The 20,857-nt window shown below is 51.4% G+C and overlaps 1 protein-coding gene across 5 annotated transcripts in view; it reads left to right on the top strand.

Annotated features, from left to right (window-relative positions):
* KCNN3 (potassium calcium-activated channel subfamily N member 3) overlaps nucleotides 1-20,857 on the top strand; it is a 187,652-nt gene that overhangs the window by 55,518 nt on the left and 111,277 nt on the right. For 3 of the 5 annotated variants that reach the window (XM_061404630.1, XM_061404621.1, XM_061404649.1), the window contains one exon: nucleotides 1,324-1,419. The exons of 1 other annotated variant lie outside the window; for it this stretch is intronic. In XM_061404630.1, the coding sequence (XP_061260614.1) occupies nucleotides 1,324-1,419 (96 nt within the window). Of the gene's footprint in view, nucleotides 1-1,323; nucleotides 1,420-14,850; nucleotides 16,797-20,857 lie in introns of those variants that run through there. One more of the 5 variants, XM_061404659.1, reaches the window with a different exon arrangement.

Below are 20,857 nucleotides of genomic sequence, written 5' to 3' on the forward strand. Positions count from 1 at the left end.
GGAGCACAGGGACTGTTTCTGGTGTGGCAGGCGTCTCTCAGGATGCATGGGGCTACAACACCATGCTTGGAAGTACTGCCGGCTCTCTGCTGCCTTTGTTCAGGGCTGTGTTCCCGCCTTCCTCCGGGACTGGGAGCCGCCTCTGCTCCCTGGCTTCCAAATGCCCAGGCGGTACCAGCCCTGCAGAGAAGGTGAGGGAAATGACGGTAGCCATCCCTCACAGGGCCGGGTACTGGGCTAGGCACCTTACATATTGTTAGTTGCTCAGTTGTGTCTGACTCTGCGACCCCATGGATTTGCAGCATGCCAGGCTTCCCTGTCTTTCACTGTCTCCTGGAGTTTGCTCGAGCTCATGTCCATTGAGTCGGTGATGCCATCCAACCATCTCATCCTCTGTCATCCCCTTCTCCTTCTGCCTTCAATCTTATAGACTGCCTTTATCTTTCACAGCAGCCCTGAGAGGTAGGTACTGCTATTATCCCCATCTGATGCCAGAAGCCACTGAGTGCAGAGATAGAGTGAGCGGCCTGAGATCACATGGCTAGTAAGTGGCTGTATCAGGGGTTGGATGCAGTGGGCTGGTCTGGAGCTCTTGCTGCTAACCATGTGGGTCCCGTAAGCGGCCCTGGGGCTGGAGGACTGCAGCAGAGGCCAAATGACCCACCCTGCCTCCCCCAGCCTCAGCTGAAGGGACCCTCAGGGCCCTTTTCCTGCCCAGGAACTTTGCTGTTCTGTGCTCGGCCCCCTTTCTTCTCCAGGGATTCCTCCATTGCCCTTGCTTCCTTCTGTGCCCTTGGCCTAAAATGGGAGAGCCACCACCAGGACATTCTCATTCATTCCTGAAAGAACTCTGCATTGTCAGGATGGAGGGGACCTTGGAATCCTTTGTTAAGAGGAAAGAAAGGCCGAAGCTGGCACAGTATTGATGCCCAAACCAGATAATAGCAGCACAGAAAAGAATTATGTTCATATGACTTATGAGTATGGAGGCAAAAATTCTAAACAACACATCAGCAAACTGGATCTAGCCATGTATAACAAACATAATACATCACGCCCAAGCAGGGTTCATCCCAGGAATGCAAATACGATTTAACCCTAGAAAACAGAGGCTCAGAGGCAGCTGCGGAGACTGAGCCAGCCCAGGGCCCAGCCCAAGGTGCTTTCGGGGATCTGGCTACCTTTGTGCTGTATTCTGCTCCTGGGAGGTGCTGGTGACAGTCTTTCCTTTGCTGTCGCTGCCCCTCACCCCTTAACGTAGCCTCAGAGTGAAATGTTCTGTCCTGGATCTTTTCTAATCCTCTCTTTCCGTTTCTTCTGCAGGATTCCATGTTTTCACTGGCCCTGAAATGCCTTATCAGTCTGTCTACCATCATCCTTTTGGGTTTGATCATCGCCTATCACACACGTGAAGTCCAGGTAGGTGCCCTTGCCCACATCGCTTCATGCAGGGCCGTTCCTCTCCCCCAGGCTGAGCCCACCCCTCGCCCCCTCAGGAACTAGTTGGGGGATCTCACCAGACAGTATCCGAGACTGTGGCTCTTCTCTTTCGTTTTGGGCCCTCATGGGAGAGGTAACATGACACTGCTCTGGGGCTTTAGAACCATGGTGATTATCCCAGAGGCAAACATGGCTTCATGTTTTGGGGACAGTCCTGCTCAGAGTCTTCATTTTGCACTGTTTTACTGTAGGACTGACTTTGCTCTTTCTATCTCTTGCTGGATCTTTTCTGAGTGTGAGCCACTGAATCTCCCAAGTGAAGCAGACCTTCCTCCTATGCCCTTGCATGCGTGTGCCTGCGTGCGCGCGCACACACACACACACACACACTGCACTAGATAATACTAGGAGTCTGATGGTGTGTTTACCACTTCCTGGACTGTGCCAGGAAGGAGTCGTTTTCTAGAAAGAATAGAATCTGCTGTGGTCGAGGAGGCCTCTGTTTCTTGCTGCCCAGGAGTCACTTGGCACCCAGAGAAATATTGGCCTGGCGTCTGGGGTGTACTCCAGTTTGGCCGCTATAAGGAGGATGGTTTGACCTGGGCTGGGAAGGGCAGGCAGGAGTGAGCAGGTCGGAGGCATCTTCTCCTGACAATGGGTCTCCTGCGTCACCTGGCCCTTGGGCTGACCTGCTGTGCTGGGGCCCTGGAGGGTTCTATGGTATCCAGATGTTTTTTCTCACTTGCATGCACATCTGAATATAACCCTGTTCTTTGGCTGGAAGAGCACAGATAGATCTACATCTGGGCAGCAGGCGAGAAATTGACAAAGACCAGAACTCAGAGTTGGGAAAGCTGGGGCTGAGACTCAGCCATGACCTCTTCTCACAGCAGGTCTCTGGCCAGCCCTGTGACCTCTCCGGACTGGAACGTGTGAACTTTTCTGTCTGGAACATGGGGCTTTTCATTCCACTGTTTACAGGTTGTTGTGAGGATGAATGGGTAATGTGAGAGGGCTCTGTGAACTGTAAAACACTTCAAATATCGTATCTCTTGTCACCCAGCATTTCTGGGCTGAGTGGCCGCACAGGCAGAGATGGGTGAGCATCTTCTGCTCCTGGGAGGGTGGTCTGCTCTCCCATTGCGTGCCGGGGGCCACTGCAGCCAGCCTGGGGGAGGGAGCCTTGGCTGCAGGCCACCTCGGCTCCACTCTGTTGATGACCAGAGGACACTCATTGAGAAGGTGGGGACTCTTTAGTCTCCGGAGGGGTCACAGGTGCAGGGACAGAGCTTGTGCTGTGAAGGCTAAGAGTCCCAGACACCACCAAGCATGTTCCTTTGTGGGGCCGACCTGGACAACATGGTGGGCTTTAACCCCAGGAAGGAGCCAGGAGTACAGGCAGGAGAAATGGGCAGGAATGGGAGACGGGACCGGGAGTCGCAGTCGGGGCTCCCAGCCAGGTTCACCCCACCCCAAACCAGCTGTGGGACCCAGGTGTTTCCTTAGTTCCTCTGAGCCCCTGCACCCTCATCGGGAGGCATCGTACTACACTATATCACCTTGATGAAAGTGAAGGAGGAGAGTGAAAAAGTTGGCTTAAAGCTCAACATTCAGAATACTAAGGTCATGGCATCTGTCCCATCACTTCATGGGAAATAGATGGGGAAACAGTGGAAACAGTATCAGACTTTATTTTTTTGGGCTCCAAAATCACTGCAGATGGTGATTGCAGCCATGAAATTAAAAGACGCTTACTCCTTGGAAGGAAAGTTATGACCAACCTAGATAGCATATTCAAAAGCAGAGACATTACTTTGCCAACAAAGGTCCGTCTAGTCAAGGCTATGGTTTTTCCAGTGGTCATGTATGGATGTGAGAGTTGGACTGTGAAGAAGGCTGAGCGCCGAAGAATTGATGCTTTTGAACTGTGGTGTTGGAGAAGATTCTTGAGAGTCCCTCGGACTGCAAGGAGATCCAACCAGTCCATTCTGAAGGAGATCAGTCCTGGGTGTTCATTGAAAGGACTGATGTTGAAGCTGAAACTCTAATACTTTGCGAACTCATGCGAAGTTCGCAACTCCAACTCATGCGAAGAGTTGACTCACTGGAAAAGACTCTGATGCTGGGAGGGATTGGGGGCAGGAGGAGAAGGGGACAACAGAGGATGAGATGGCTGGATGGCATCACCGACTCGATGGACATGGGTTTGGGTAGACTCCGGGAGTTGGTGATGGACAGGGAGGCCTGGCGTGGTGCGATTCATGGGGTCGCAAAGAATCGGACACGACTGAGCAACTGAACTGAATTGATACCACCTTGACCTGTGCAGAGGGGTCACACAGGCCAGAGAAAAAGGCAGAGTAGTGAAGCTCAGCTGTGATCCAGGCTTGGGGAAGAGGGAAAGGAGCTGGTCCAAGCCTGACGCCTGGGTCCACTCGGCTTGGCTGCTGCTATTTCTACTCCAGGCCTTGGAATTGGAAGAGCCAGGTGTCCCTTCTCTGATTCTTTTGGGGTCCTGCCCTGCTGGATCCCAGGGCTGGCAGCCTTAGCTCTCAGACCTGACCCCACCCAACTGCAGTTGTGACCTCGTTCTTTCCAGGTGGTGGGGCTGGCACCTAGCTGGGCACACTTTGTCCTTTCTCACCTCACAGCTAGTCTCTGCTTCGCCCTCATTATGGGCACCAGAGGATGCTATGTCAGTTACTTGTCTTGGCCTGACACTCACAGTTCAGAGCAACGAAGTGAAGTCAGTGAAGGCATTGAATCCTGGCTCAGACACTTCAGTCTGAATGCCCTTGGGCCAAGAACAACTTATAACAACTTCTCTGGGCCTTGGTTTCCCCATGTGAAGTGTGGAAGTCATACCATCCACCTTGCTGAACTTGTAAGAGGGTGGGTCCATTTCCTGTGACCTCTGTCCCACTGCTTCCAGCTGGGCCTCATCTCACAAGCTGTGCCCACCAGGCAGTCACTGTCAGGACCACTCGGTACTGGAAAGTGGTTGGACTTCTCTCTACCCTGCCTGCATGCTCAGCTCCCACCACCCAGTCCGTCATCCTACCTGGCCCACCAACATGTTCGTTGTCACCAGAACGTGGCTTCCCTCTGTGCCTCTTACCTGTCCAGTGAAGTTCTTTCTTCTGGAAAGTTCTAATGGGACCTTCTTTGGCCAGAGGGAATCTGGAATGGTTTGGGCCCAGACAGCAGAGCCTTCATACGTACTTACCTGACCATACTGTAGTTTTCTGTGCCGGTCCTTTTCCCCAGCCTCAGGGACAATGATGTTGTGAATCTTTGTATTTCCAGGGACCCACAGCGTGTGACAGGGAGCTGGTTTTCTGCAGGGGATGTTTTGAATGAAAGGGTGCTGGATTTGAGATGTCTGATTTCCAAAGTCATTTTGACCATTTCTTAGCCCTGTGGTCTTGGGCCTCAGTTTCCACATCTGTTCATTGAAGATCCTAAGCCCGCCACACCCCATTCTGTAATTCTCTGACTGAGGTCTGGTGCTAGCCAGCTAGGGAACCTGCCTCCTGAGAGTGAGTGGAGGGAGGGTAATCCCAGGCACGATTGCTTATCCAGAGGGGCTGCTTGGATAACCTCTTCTGTAGGGAGAGCCCAGCCGCCGCTCATCTGTTGGGAAGCCCGGCAGGGACAGGGTAGGGTGAGGTCAGGGGCTTGTGTCAACGATATGCTTGCCACTTCCTTATCCACACCAGTTGCTGGCCACTTGGCTCAATTATAGCAGGAACCGGATGGCCGTGTTTCCACCTCCCCCCAGCCCTGCCCCAGCTGCTCACACCCAGGCCCCTGGCCCCCGCCCAGCACACACAGGAGGCCAGGAGTGCTTTCTGGAATAGGATTCCTCTTTGTTATATGGACAACTTGCATTTTTGAGAAAGAAGAATTCTGAAACGTTATTGGGAACCTCTCAACCAAACTCTGGCTTCAAGTCCTGCCCTGAGGCTTAGAAGCTTCTTGGAGGCGATGGAGTGTACCCCCCACCAGTGCAGGAGGCCCCCCTCTGTGGGCCGGCCTGTCCCAGGGCGTCACGGCCTCTTGGGGGAGGCTGTCCCTGACTGGGCATCGTGAGTTTTAGAAAGTCTGCCCCTCCAACTGAGAAGAAACGGGCCTCTCTGGAATGTCCACTCAGCCCGGCTCTGTTCTGGGACAGGGAAAAAAGGTCCCTAAGCTTCCCACGAGGCAGCGCCCGTCATCTGAGGATGATATCTTGGAGCCCAGAGGCTCAAAGACCCAGGCATCTGTTCTCCTTAGGCTAATGTGTCCCGAAAAGAAATGAAAAGCCAAATACTTTGGGTTTTGTGTTGTGTATCAAAACTTTGAAAACTGAACTCTCCTGTGGGGAGTCCATGTATTCCTGTGGTTTGGTGATCACCAGCACCTCCCAGATTGGCTGCCAGCCTCCTCTCCCCGCATTGCACAATCACACTTTAGGGGCCATTGACATGTCCCTGACTCGACCTGTTGTAAAGCACTGAACTCCTCTCTCCCTCCCTTTCTCTCTCTTTCTTTTTTCTTTCATTTGAAGTATAGTTGATTTCCAATATTGTGTTAATTTCCGCAAAGTGATTCAGTTATATATATATATTCTTTTTAAGATTCTTTTCCTTTGTGATTTATTACAGGAAATTGAATACATTTCCCTATATAGCTATATAGTAGGTCTTTATTATCTATTTTATTGTGGGTGGTGTGTATCTGTTAATTCCAAACTCCTAATTTATTCCCCCTTTGATAAGCATAAGTTTGTTTTCTATATCTGTGAGTCTGTTTCTGCTTTGTAAATAAGTTCTTCTTCTTTTTTACTGTGCTCGGGCATGTTCAACTGTTTGTGACCCCACTGACTATAACCTGCTAGGCTCCTCTGTGCAGGGGGAGGTTTTCCAGGCAAGAACGCTGGCGTGGGTTGCCATTTCCTACTCCGTGGAATCTTCCTGACCCAGGGATGGAAGCTGCGTCTCTTGCATCTCCTGCATTGGCAGGCGGCTTCTTTACCACTAGCCTCCCGTAAGTTCGTGTCGTATTTTAGATTCGGCGTGTAAATGATATCATATTTTATTTGTCTTTCTCTTTCTGACTTACTTCATATGATAATCTCTAGGTCCATTTATGTTGCTGCAATGGCATTATTTCATTCTTTTTAATGGCGAATTAGTATTCCCTCGTGTATACACATAATACAATATCTTCTTTATCCATTCATTTGTTAACGGACACTTAGGTTGCTTCCATGTCTTGGCTATTTTAAATAGTGCCACTATGAACATTGGGGTGCACATATCTTTTTGAATTAGTTTTCATCTTTTCTGGATAGATGCCCAGGAGTAGAATTGCTGGATCATATGGCAACTCTATTTTTAGTTTTCGGAGGAACCTCCTTTCTGTTTTCCATAGTGGCTGCACCAATTTACATTCCCACCAACAGTGTGGGAGGCTTCCCTTTTCTCCACACTGTCTCCAGCATTTATTATTTGTAGACTTTTCGATGATGGCCATTCTGACTAGTGAAACACCGAATGCTTTATCGCTCCCCTGGACCCTCCCTCCTCTCCCCTTCTTATCCATCTAGCTCGTCCATTCATGCAGTGTGTACCTAACGAGGGCCTACTCTGTGCAGACCCTGAGACAGGCACCCAGTCCTCTGTGCTGGAAACCTTGAAATCACTTTTGCTTCTGCAAGGAGTTGTCACTGTGGCCCTAATTAATGTCTTTAGTGACATCCTGAAAGGCAGGATAGCAGGAGGCTGAGAACACAGATTTTTTAGTAGTTCAACGTGGGTTCTGGAAAATGATACTAACAATACCCACCACAGGGTTGTTGTACAGATCAAATTAGATAATATGTGCAAAACAGCTTAGCTTCAGTGAGGATGCGTTTGTGTGCTGACAGCAAGGAAAGGATATCCCAGGCAGAGGCCTCAAAATATACAGAGGCTCTGAGACGGGAAACTGCAGAGTACAGTCAGAATGCCTCGAGGACAACATCCTGGGCTGAGGGCGGGTCCACTCTGGAGCATGGCAGGACCAGCGGGAACTCATCTGTCTTGCTGAAGGGCTTTAGAAGTGTCCTGTGGGCAGCAGGGAGAACCATGGAAGGGGTTTAAGTTAGGGAGACAGATGATCAGATTTGCATTTTTGCTGCAGCATGGCAAATGTTGCAAGGGCCAATTTCAGAGGCAGAGAGCCTAATTGGAAGCATGTTTCCATGGTCGAAATGAGGGATGGTGACACCCTGAATCAGGGCAAGACCAGAGCTGGGACAGGAGAGACTGTGCCTAAGAGATGTCGAGCAAGTAGAATTGATCAGACTTGGTCACCTGTTAGGTTGGAGGTACTGTCTGTGGGAAATGAGGAGCCCAGCCGTTGCTTGGGTAACTCAGTGGCTGGCAGTGCCATTCATTATGGTTGAAACCACAGAAGGAGGTTGAGGTGGGAAATGACGACCAGGTTAGTTTGGACACGTCCAAGTTCAGGTTGCGGGGAGGGTGGGCATCCAGCTGCCTCCAGGATAGTGATAAAGAGGATAGGCCTGGTGGGAAGGGGGCAGTGGGATGAGAAGAGGAAGGGGACAGACCCCCAGAAGGACATCATCGAGTGAGAAGTGGGAGGAGGCAGATAGACCCACAAAGGAGAAGAAAAGAGTTAGGGAGGTCAGAGGAGACCCCAGGGGAGGGAGTCAGGAAGCCGGGACAGGGAAGGAAGTGCCAGTTCTGTCACAAGGGGCCAAGGAGTCGGACTACACTGGCCCTTTGCATTTGGCTGTGGGTAGGTCATTGTGCCCTTTATCAGCCCTATCACTGGGAGTGGCAGTCACGGGGCGGTGGAAGGGGAACGGAGGACCAAGTCGGAGGTGAGAAAGTGGAGACTGCATACTGGTCAGTCTTCTGGGAAGTTTGGCTGTGAATCAAGGAAGGCAGAGTGGCCACTGGGGAGGACGCAGTGAGGAGGGAGAGCTGTTGGTCTGCATGTGTGACCTGGAGAGACGGCGCTGTCTGTCAGCTCTGCAGGAAGGAGCCAGTGGAGAGGGAGGAAATACCCAGCAGCCAGCTTCTGGTCTGGGTGCCCCAGGGAGGAAGTGCCCTGGCTTAGGGCCTGGGGGGGCGGGTAGAAAGTGAAGGTACGTCTACATCTGGAGATGTGGAACCGAGCTTTGGTGTCCTCAAGGAAGCCATAGGGGCGGGAAGCTGCAGGACAGTGCCTGGCACATAGCGGGGCTCAGATAACGTCTGTCAAACTAAAATGGGGAGACTGCTGTGAACCTAGCCTGGGACATAGGCAGTGGCAGATTTCCCATCATCCAGTGTGGACGGGAACTTGAGAGATCATTAATTTCAGTCTGTGATTACTGGCCATATTCAATGTGAAAAGCATCAATCAGATCACAATCTGCTGTTGGCCTCCAGAGCCTTCTAGTCCACTTCAGATCTGACAGAAACAGAATAGTGACAAGATACTTCAACCTCATGCATCTGAAACACAGGAGACCAATAAAAGGAGACTTTAAGTTATGTGTAAATGTGGATATTTTTATGAAGTAGCTGTAGAATTCTCAGCTTACAGGGAGATTACTTCAGATTGTAAGACATATGAAATTATATTCAAGAGACAGCTCATGTTACGGAAAGGCTCACATGCCCTGGCACGATGGTCCCGTAGGTAGGAGTACCCTCCCGGGCACGTGAAACCTGCTGTCACAGGGACGTGGGCCTCTGGAACACAGGAGGTGTCACTGGTTCACATGCTTTGGGCCTGTGTGTGCTCAATCACTCAGTCACGTCCGACTCTGTGACTCCACGGACTGTAGCCCACCAGGCTCCTCTGTCCATGGGATTTTCCAGGCAAGAATACTGGAGCTGATTGCTATTTCCTTCTCCAGGGGATCTTCCCGATCCAGGGATCGAACCTGAATCTCCTGTGAATCCTGTATGGTCAGGCAGATTCTTTACCGCTGAGTCACTGGGAATTCTGATGCTTTAGGGGTCCACTGCTAAATGAGTTAGTAGAAAATAAATAAATAAATAAATGAGTTAGTAGGAGTGTCTTCCCTTCAGGGAATGGACTGAAGGTTCAGGCTGAGTCTTGCTCTATTCCCTTACTCTCCCTTCTCCTTCTAGAAGAAACTGGGCTCAAGTCACATCTTATCTGTTAGGTGAGGACTACTGTATGTCAGACATGGAGGATCCAGAACTAATTGAGACCTGGTCCCTGCCTTTGGAAGCTGCTTGTCCTAGACCTCGATCCACTGGGACCCAGGCTGATAAGCTTTGAGGTGTGAGGTGTGTGTGTGTGTGAAACATTAGGTGGCCACAGAGGGCTGGGAACCTCTCACAGGGAGATGACATTTTACCCAAGCAGTGTATTCACCAGGAGCAGAGTCCTGTGCATGTTTGGGATGAAACTGGCCTGGAGCGTTTCAGGGGCATTAAAGAGGAGAGAAAGGAATGTCTGTCTGTCTTCCAGGGGAGAAGGGAGCTGCCTCACCCTGGTGGGGCTGGGATCTCTGTCCTTGCGAGTCCCTGATAGACATTTCCTAATGGTGTCTCTAACTGGTTGACTGATGGGTTTGAATGGCCTTCACTGGGGATCGTGGATGGGCCAGTGGCCAAGGTCCTCCTTTAGAGCTGAACAGATAGATTGGGGACCCCTGAGATCCTGAAGCCCCTGGATAGCCCCTCAGCCTGCTTGGTCCGAGGACATGAGCTCCTTCAGAACCTTAGGACTTGACTGGAATGTTCTGGATAGTGGCCTCCTCTGCCGAGCTCATGTCCATTTCTTGCCCTGTGCCAACAAACACTCCCCGGACAGATGGCCGCACACGAGGGAGACTGGAAATGGGGAATGTGTCCAGAGGACGGTGCCGGGCCTCCCAACGACCTGCCTGCACCTGGATGGCTGAAAGGGAAGGAGGAAAGAGGGGCCAGTGCTGCTCAGTCCGAATACCACGAGTCCTTGTCAGACTACCCTTCAAAGACAGAAAGCTGAGAGGATGACGCATCGGCAGCCCCCTCGGTGACGACGGCGTCACCTCTCATCTTGTCTAGTGCTGTGTATTTTTTGGAGCGTTGTCGGGTATATTGTCAGACCTCTTGCCTGCCTGACTTTACCCCTTTGACTTTTAGGTTTTTACCTCCTCCAGGAAGCTTTCTGGCCGCCCCCACTCCCTGGGCAAGGTGCCCCTTCTAGAAGTTGGCTGTGTTCTGACCCGGACACTGTTTCTCACCTGTGTCTGCTCTGGCCACAGGTCCATGGTGGTGGGGACTGACTCAGACTCTCTGCTCTGTGCCACAGGCAAGAGCAGCCAGCACACGGCAGGGATTCGATAACTGGAACCAAATGAATGAACAACGAGCCCAGGGGTCAGACGGGTAGATTGATTCTTTCCTCGGTCCATAGAAGACCAAACGGAGTCTCTTTAAGACTGACAGACTGGCCTGAAGCCCTGGCTTGTGCATCATAAGGGGTCCAGGGTCTTGGCAGGCTGCCCTCTGTGAGCTGGGCTGGCCAGGCCCACTGTGATCCTCTGCATCGCCCTCTTGTCCCTTCTTGTCCCCTCTCATCACAGGCCTTGGTCCCAGAGCCTCTTCACACTCAGATCTGCAGCTGGCCATGGATTGCCATGGTTACCACTCCAGCCTTGGCAGTCTCTGTGTGACATTTTGGTTTTATTTGCTAAATATTTGAACACTTGGCTTTAACCCTTTCTGTCCCAGAGAGGGCTTTCCTGCCATGTTGCCCTTCCTTAGGGGTGGTGGTCTCCTGCTGCCATCTCGGGGCCCCCCAGAGCCCAGGGCGGCATGCCTAGGGAGCAGCAGGCTGTTTCTCAGCTGCCTGTGTTGACTTTCTGTTTTGGCAGTTGGAAATGTCATCCTGTGTCATGCTTCTTGACAGGGCGTCTGTTAACAGGTGTGAAAACCATTGCCCTGGGCATGTTCAGACTTGCCCCAGCCTCGAGGGCCAGTCCCAGACTTCCGGAGTCAGCTGCCTGCAGCTCCATTGACTTCCAGGCAGTCACCTCTTGCCAAGTCCTCCAGAAGCTTCCTCAGCTCCAGGACTCCAGGATGTCAGAGGTGTCCTCTTCCCTTGACCTTGGCAGGGGGACAGAAGGGAAACTGGTTTCGGAAGGAGTCACTGTTTGTAAATGGGGAGGTGGTGTCACCTCACCTCCCACTCCTCTTCCCCTGCTGGTTCAAGATGAGGTGGTGCCTGGGAGGCTGAATCCACCCAGCTGTGCATTACCTTGGAAACCACACACCTAGCCTTGGGAAACGAGGAGGGCCGAGGCATACTTCTCAAGAAGCTTCCGCTATAATTCAGGGATACAAGAGATCATTGTCCCAACACAGACAGCTAATGAGTGACCGGAGTGGGAAAAGTAGCCCAAGTACCTGCCCCATCCAAGGCACTTCCTCCCAACAAGCCTCTGCCCTCTTTGCACGGTGCGAGGGGCCTGGTCTGTCTGGGGTACTGATCACAGTGTGACCTTGGGTAGGCCACTTCTCTCTCTACCTGAGTTTTGTCACCTGTAAAGTAGGCAGATTAGATCAGACGATCTCTGGGGCCTCCGATTGTATCCAGTATTCCATGTTGGAAGGATGCTCATGATAAGGAGAGAAAAATGTAGACAGAGTGGGTATGAATTTTTTTAAAAAAATGTTTATCTTTATTTATTTATTTGGCTGCACCAGGTCTTAGCTGTGGAATGGGAGGTCTTCGGTCTTCACTGCCACACGCAAGCTCTTAATTGTGGCGTGCAGAATCTAGTTTCCCCCGCTAGGGATTGAGTCTGGGTCCCCTGCATTGGGAGCCCAGAGTCTTAGCCACTGGACCACCAGGGAAGTCCCTGAATGATTTTTGATAGCAAGAACGGATGAAGTTTGCATTCAGGAGGCCCTTGTGTGGGACTGTCCAAGCAACCTGTCCCTTCTCCTAACTGCCTCCCTTTTCTGTCCGCAAAGGGAGCTGGCTATCCCCTTAGTATAGCCTTGAACTTGAAATAGCAAACAATCAAAAGGACAGTTCCTTGGCTCCAACATACTTAAGTTTAAAGGTGACTCCTCTTAAGTCTCTTACAAATAGAATCTGGTCAGACATCTTAAAGCTTTTAGGATAATTAAAGTCAGTGACCAAATTCCCTTCCTCAGCACTCAGTTCCAACCTCCTTTCCATGAATACAAACTCCCACTTCTTCAAAGTCACTGGGGAGCACATGTTCAACTTAATAGAATATTCTGTTTCCCTGTGAGTGCAGATGTGCACTGTCCATGACTTTTTCAGTTAATTCATTCTGTTTTGTATTGTTCTTTTCAAAATATTTTTGTATGTATTTGACTGTGCTGGGTCTTAGTTGCAGCATGCAGGATCCTTTAGTTGTGGCACATGGGATCCAGTTCCCTCACCAGGGATAGAACCCTGGGCCCACTGTACTGGGAGCGTGGAGTCTTAGCCGCTGGACCATGCTGCTTTTGTACTGTGGTCGGTACTGTTTTCAGATGATGATCTCTTCATCCCTGCTCTACATTAGGGATGGGCGTCAGATCCCCTGTGCCATGTTCTGGACCCTGCAGGCTAGGGAACCCCACTGCCTGGGGATGTGTGTTTGGAAAGCACCACAGGGTCCCAGGGCTTCCTCCCGATTAGGACACGTCTTGCTTGGTTATGAACTCCACGAGGGCCATGCTTCCTCATAACTGTCTCAGTGGCTGTCCCTGCTGTGCTTGTAAGGGGGGCTGTATGTAGTAGGACTGCAGTGATTCTAAATCTGAGCTAAAGATAATCGACTCTCTGAGGGTTTGGGAAATTGGAAGGCATGGTAGAATTTTTACTGTTTGGAGACTTCATTGCATTATACGACCAAGAAAATGCTGATAATTCTAGTCTCTCTGTTCAGCAGGAACCTGGTAAAATGACATCTTTTTGTTTTTAAGAGAATGGATGGCAAAATCACCACGGCTCAAATTCTCCCAAACCTAATAATTGGAAAAGAGATGAAATGTGCCGAGTTTATCTTGGAATTAAAGAATTCAATACGATTCAATCCAGCAGAATTCCATTTCCTCTGAACACATCACTGGTACAAAGCTGGTGGCTGTGTGGGAGGGACCCTGGGCCCCGGTTGTAACTTTGTCACTAATTTTTTTTTAATTGTTGTAAATGGATATGTAAAACTTACCATGTTAGCCATTTCTAAGTGTACAGTTCAGTCAGTGGGAGTAAGTTCAGGTATATTGTTGCGTAGCCATCACCACCGTGCATCTTCAGAACTGACTTTGTCAGTTTTTTTTAAGTTTTTTTTTTTTTTTTACATAGACCATTTTTAAAGTCTTTATCGAATTTGTTAAACTTTTTTTTCTGTTTTAGGTTTTGGTTTGTTGGCCATGAGGCACGTGGGATCTTAGCTCTCAGACGAGGGTTTGAACCTGTACCCGTTGCATTGGAAGGCAAAGTCTTGACCACTGGCTTACTACGGAAGTCCTGACTTTGTCACCTTTATGTAACCTTCAGGCACCTGATGGCTCATGGGTGTGTGGGCTCCCCCTCTGAGTCTGGGGGCTTTTTTCACACATGCATCTCCTACCAGCATACCCCCCTCACTGTGTCAGTCCCTGAAATTACCTTCACCCCGTCTTGACACCCTTATATCACATGCCCAGGTTCTGCTTCCAAGTTTAGATTTGAAAAAAGGTTTGTAAGCCCACAAAAGACAAGAAGGCCAAGGCTCTGTTTGTTGATCTCTTATGTGCCAGAAATTGTGTCCTGTATGATCTCAGTGGATCCTCAGGTCAGTCCTGTGAAGTGAATTCTGTTATTATCCCTGCTTTACAGATAGGACAACTGAGGTCTAGGAAGGTAAGTGACATGGCCAAAGTCATGTGGCGGCTGAGAGGCAGAGCTGACTCGAGTGGACTATCTCCAGGCCCGTTAAGCTCTCGTTAGGTGAGAGCTCCATCCTCGGTCTGTCCCTCCTGCCCCTAGTTCCTGCAGGATAAGAAGGCAGCTTGAAATTTGGGCTCACCCACTGGGGACTCCTCTCCAAAAAAGGGCAAGAGCGGACATGACAAAGCCCAGGGCAGAACAACAACCCAGACGCTATTGGTTCAACCCTGCGGCAGCACCCCAGGCCCTTAGCCCCAGTTCCAGGAGGGAGCCCCAGCCTCTGCTGCCCTATGGTGGCCCCTCTGCCTGTTAGAAACCTTTTCCCTTGGCAGGGAAATTTGGGGGAGAATGGATACATCTATGAGGCTTCCCAGATGGCGTTAGTGGTAAATAACCTGCCTGCCAATGCAGGAGACATAAGACCTGGGTTTGATCCCTGAGTTGGGAAGATCCCCTGGAGGAGGGCTTGGCAACCCACCCCAGTATTCTTGCCTGGAGAATCCCATGGACAGAGGAGCCTGGCGGGCTACAGTCCATAGGGTTGCAAAGAGCCCGACACAACTGAAGCAACTTTGCATGCACACACAGACACATGTATATGTAAGGCAAGTCCCTTCACTGTTCATCTGAAACTATACCCCAATACCAAATAAAGAGTTAAAGAAAGAAAGAAATCCCTTCCTTATGCTAATTGCCCTCTTGTCCTCCCCTTGGGTCCCAGGCCTACCCCAGGGATGAGGTCCAGCACCCTCAGGGAGCTAGGGGCTGCCAATTCTAAGTGGCTTTCCATCAAGACTGGATGATCCTTTGGTTTCCCTGCTTTCCCTCCTGATCCCTGCTTGGCTAGAGCCTTCTTTGAAGCTCTGGCTGCCTGGCTGGGTGCCCTATTGGGTCTTGCTCTTTTTTGTCCTCCTCCAACCCCCACCCTCTAAGAGACTGGCTCCTACTTCTCTGCTAGCCGCTTGGCCCTCAGGGCTTCCTTGATGGCTCAGCTGGTAAAGAATCTGCCTTCAATGTGGGAGATCTGGGATCGATCTCTGGGTTGGGAAGCTCTCCTGGAGAAGGGGATGGCTACCTACTCCAGTGTTCTGGCCTGGAGAATTCCATGGACTGTATACTCCATGGGGTCCGCAAAGAGTCGGACACGACTGAGTGACTTTCACTTTCACTTTCTGGCCCTCAGGACTAGTCAGCGCCTATCTGGGCTGCGCCTGGCCTTCCCTTTGGACACGGCGCCTTTGGTTGCCAGTGTCCTGGGTGCATCAGGCGTCAGCAGCCTGCTCAGTTTCCCCAGCCCTCCTTCCTCCTCCTTCCAACTGTCCCTGTGGTAAGGGGTCAACAGTTTCACACTGAAGCCCCCTTGGATTGGACACAGGACTTCCCATTGTCTTCTGCTGCCTATATGAGACATTCCCTGCTTCCCTGGCAGTCATCAGAGCCCTGTCTCCATCCTGCCCACTGCTCTGCGCAGTGCCCTCCCTCTGCACCTGCCTGGGGGTGTGAGCTGCTCAGGACAGAGGACCGCCGCTCATTCCATTTCTACAGCCAAGGACAGCTAGTGCCCCGACTCGGACGGTAACCCCTTAGCCCACGTTGAATGGAATGTTTGCTAAAACCCTCTGTCCTCTACACAGAGCTGCCAAGCCAAGCCGCAGGCCTCCACCCCCTTGTCCCCAAGCTCCCACCCTTGCTTGTCTAGTTGGCTTTTGGGGACGAGAGTGGCACCTGTCATTTGCATCTGTGCCTTTTCCCCACGTTCATTTGGTTTAGCCCTTCACTCTAGTCTATCTGGGTCTTTTAGCATCTCGCTCAGCAGCCTGTGTTTGGGGCTCTCCTGGCTTCATGTCTTCTCACATTTGATAAGCTTGACTGTGACAGCTTCATGCAAGCCATTGATACAAATGTGGCACCAGAAATGGAATCTGGGGAAGTAAACTTCCTTTTGTTGAGTTAAAGGCAGGGGATATAGAGAAGAAGAAATTCAAGGCTTTGCAGATCTTTCTCATTCTAAACATTTCGTGGCCTCCCCCTAGGCTGTGGCGTTATGCGCCCTCCTACCCACCTTCCCTCACGAGCCCAGCCGTGTGTGCACACCACGTCAGCGCTCACTGAGCGGTGGTCCGGTGTGGGACAGGAGTCGTGAGCTGCCCAGTGGACCCCGTCTCTGTGCTCCTCACCATCTGTGAATGAAAGGGCGAGGTAGGTGTTTGGCCACTGGCAGGATTGGGTCGTCACAACGCTGTCCCAGCAGCCTGCGTCATAGGAGAGTGCTGCCCGGACTCCAACATTCCTGAAGCCACTCTCGGCTGCAGCAGCTGGACTTGGCCGTGACTGCTGACCAGTGGCTGTGTTGGCCGCAGGCACAACCAGAGATCAGCGAGCAGCCACGGTGGAGCCACCCGCCAGGTGCAGAGTGGCCGCGGCCTCTGAGCTCAACACCCCTCGGCTGCTCCGTGGGGGAGGTGGGTGAGCCCCTGACGCTGGTCCTCTGTGTGTGCCCACACACCCTGCCTCTCGCAACCCTCAGGTCCTCCATTTGTGTAACCAGGGTGGGGAGCTACGTGCTCTCCAAGGCGCCTCTCGGCTCTCTCTTGTGCCTCTTGCCAGAATGTACTAGAATCCTTGTTGATTTGAGATCAGAGAGAAATGACCACTTTCGGGTGTGTGTGTGTGGAGTGAGGGGGAGTAGGGGGAGGGCAGGGCCATATTTGCCTTCCTGCTGCTGTTAGAAATAGCAACCGCTCTCCGCCTCCCCTGAGGACTGGACAAAAGGTGATTAATTTATCTGACACAGAGCTATTGAAGGTCTGTTATGAGCCTGGCACCACGTGGACGGCAAGGCCCCTGCCCTAAGCAGGCGTGTGATCCAATGGGTAGATAAGCACTCAGATACTCACCGCCTGGGGTGCCAAGTGCTGGGGGCTGAGCTGCGAGTTCGGGTGTGGGTACACCAGGGCCTTCCCCGGGGGTGGAAATGAGGCCGCTGCCTCCGGGGACTTTGAGTTGGGCCTTGAAGGCTGGGTGCAGTTTCTGCAGATGTGGGCGGGGTAAGGGCCTTGAGGGAAAGAGACCTGCTGGAGAAGATGAGGAGGTGGGTGGGGGGAAACTCAGGGCTTCTAGGAAAGGGGAGGGATACATCTGGCCATAAAGGCAGTGGTTGGAAGCGAGAACAAATGGAAAGGCTGAGGGGCTTCCCTGGAGGCTCAGGGGTGAAGGGTCCACCTGCCAGTGCAGGAGATGCGGGTTTGATCGCTGGGCCGGGAAGACCCTACATGCCTCTGAGCCCGTGTGCCACAGCTCCTGAGCCTGTCTTCTGGAGCCCGGGAGCTGCAACTACTCAGTCTGCATGCCACAACTACTAAAGCCCGAGCACGCCAGAACCAGTGCTCCGCAAAAAGAGTGGTCACCGCAATGAGAAGCCTTTGCGTTTCAGCCAGAGTGGCCACTGCTTGCTGCAACTAGAGAAAAGCCTGCACAGCAATGAAGAAAAAATAAATAAGATTATTAAGAAAAAAAAAAAAGGCTGGACCCAGAACCTGGCAAGCAAGATCAGGAGAGATGGGGCATCCTTGTCTACAGAGGCACCAGTCCTTAACTGTTTATCCGAAAGGGCTCACAGATCTGGTGGGGGGCTGGGGAAGGAAGCCAGACAATTGATCCCCAAGTTGCATCAGCAAAGCATTTTATGTAAGATTGAGAAAGCATCAGTAGTCAGCGTTAAGACCAGAGGTGGGGGTGGGGATGGGAGGACTGGTGGAGGGGGGACTAGTGGAGATTTTGGTGGAAAGCCACCCCCCCACCCCTTCTGCAAGCTTAAGCACCTGCTCTGACTTTAAAGCACACCATTGAGCTTGAGGAAACGATGAAGAGCTCTTTCCTTGGGGGATCTTTAGACATAAAGATGACAGCTACCTGGTAAGCTCTTGTTCGACACGGAGAGGAATGAAAAAATACCCCTCCAGAACCTGGGGTTCTGTGATCTCATTGACGGAACACGACCCCACCAGGAGCCAGGGCCTCTTGGGGAGCCCGGTTTGTCTTGTTCTGTCAGATCTTTTTAGATGCTTAACTGCACTGATGAGATTTACAAGAACCTCAGGATTTTACAGTTTCGCTCTTATTGTTCCCTAATCCAGCCTCTACCTAAATATACACAGCTCCCCAGCAGCCTCCCTCAGGCAGGGAGTTCTCGGCCTTCCTCTGCCTGCGGCATTGGGGAGGGGGTGTGGCGGGAACGGCCACCCTCCTGGAGTGTTGGCAGGGCGGGCTCCTGTCCCCAAGGCCCAACTTGTCACCTGCAGGAGCAGTGATATCACCTGAGGCTGATGTGGGAGCGTCTCAGTTTGTAGTGAGTTTGAAAAGTCCAAACGCCAGGGAAATGGAGGAGGAGACATGCTGCCTGAGGCTTGAAAAGGAGCCACTGACTTCAGACAGGCACCATTCCTGCCCCTGTTAGCTTATCCTGGAAGAGCCTGTCACAGTCACCCTGCGTCTGTGCCATTTATTCCCCCTCTTCTCAGTGTCTTTTCAAACCTCTTATCAGCATCATCTAGGTCTGCCTCATTCCACCTTCTCTTCCGTCTTCTCTGCTCTCCTTTCTTGCTCGTTTCAACCTTTCCTGCCCTTTGTATCTACACGTGGGATGCCTGTCACTGTGGGCTGGCCTCATGGATGTGTGTGGCTTTCAGAATGAGTGGACGGGGCTGAATTGACAGCCGATACTGCCTGGCTCTGGAAAAAGAGAGGAGGACAATGAGGGACAGGATCTCTTCTAGCCGAGAACATTCTGATCTGGGTGTCGTTTCAGGATAAATTTAGTTCCCAGGGCTGGTGCAACATTCTAATTTGGTGGGAGTCCTTGGGCGCCCATGGTGGGGAGGGAATGGGCCTCTTCTCACCGGTCTGGTCCATTTCAGGGGGCCACGTGAAATCCAGGTTTGTGATCATTATGTAGAATTGCAATTGTGGCCATGCCACGCTAACACGAGATTGATTCATCTGGGGTGAAATTTCTTTGAAGCGCCTTCTAGTTTGTGGTTTCTGGAGCGTCTACATTTTCATGGCTGGCCCCCTTCAGGGTGTGGATACCGATCAACAGTGTGCACTGGTTGTGTTCTCATGCTCCCTGGATTAAATCAATAATGACTAAAGTATTAATTGGACCTTTATGAAAGGAAAATGAGATATGGTACAGAGTGGAGACTTCTAGAGTTGGAATCAAAAGTTTGAATCTCATGATGTTCTGATGCTAGCTCTGATGCTAATGGGTGACCTCAGGTGACGCACTGAACTGCCCCAGTACGTTTTCTCCTCTGTAGGATGAGATCATAGTGGCCACAAGGAGGGTAGTGAGCATCAGCTACAAGAATTGGGGAAAGGGCCCATGCGAGCCTGGCTCAAACAAGGGGCTTGACAGAGATTTAATTTTAGACCCTGCCTGTCAAACCCAACCCTCTGCTCTTGGCCTGGTGGTCCAGCTCTTGCCTGCTGTTGGCAACTGTTGAGGTGCTGGATACCTTTAGTCCTTTAGAGTAAGTCTCTGAGGCCCTTGCTGACCATTCCCATGATGCTTTCTTAGCTGGTGGTCAGGAAGACTCCCTGGGGGCCTCTCTTCGCCAGCCTCTCCCCTTCTCCCCTCCCTCGCCCCATTTCCTGTTAATTCTCAAGAACAGAGTCAGGAAGCAAAACACTGGTCCGTGCTGTGTTAATGGGCACTACAGGCCTCCGGGGAGCCTCTTGCTCTGTCCAAGAAAGACAGGCTGGTTCCTACCAGTGTGGGCCCAAGGTCACAGAGCCTCCTACTGACAGCCAGGGACTGAAGCCACTCAGCCATCTCAGGAGCTGGGAGTGGATCCAGGGATGATGGGTAGAGAGTGGGCAGCCCTGTGACAGGTGCATGGAATGCAGGAGGTAGCAACTCCCTGATAGGATGGTGATGGTTAAAGTGATCATGCACGCATGCAAGCATGCTCGGTCGTGTCCGACTCTTTGCAGCCCCATGGACTGTAGCCCGCCAGGCTCCTCTGTCCATGGAAGTTTCCAGGCAAGAATATTGGAGTGGCTTGCCATTTCCTACTCCAGGGGATCTTCCCCACCCAGGAATCGAACTCTTGTCTCCTGTGTCTCCTGCATTGGCAAACGGATTCTTACTACTGAGCCACCTGGGCTGCCCATAAAAGTGATCATAGCAACTAAAAATTACAAAGTGCTAAGAGTCGGGCTACAAGTTTTTCAGCATTTATCTTATTTAAATCTTCATATTCTTCCCAATTTACTCCCATTCATCCTGTATTAGTTTCTGATTGCTGCTGTAACAAATTACCACAAACTTAGTGGCGTAAAACAGCACCAATTTATCATCTTATAGTGCTGGAGTCTAAAATGAGTCTTATTAAGCTAAAATCAAGGTGTCAGCAAATCTGCATTTCCCAGAGGCTCTGGGGAGAACTCATTTCCTGTCTTTTCCAGCTTCTAGAAGCTGTCTGCCCTTCCATCTTCAAAGCCAGCAACAACTGACCAAGGT

The sequence above is a fragment of the Bos javanicus genome, chromosome 3 (genome assembly GCF_032452875.1).
Source record: "Bos javanicus breed banteng chromosome 3, ARS-OSU_banteng_1.0, whole genome shotgun sequence".
NCBI classification, from domain to species: Eukaryota; Metazoa; Chordata; class Mammalia; order Artiodactyla; family Bovidae; genus Bos; species Bos javanicus.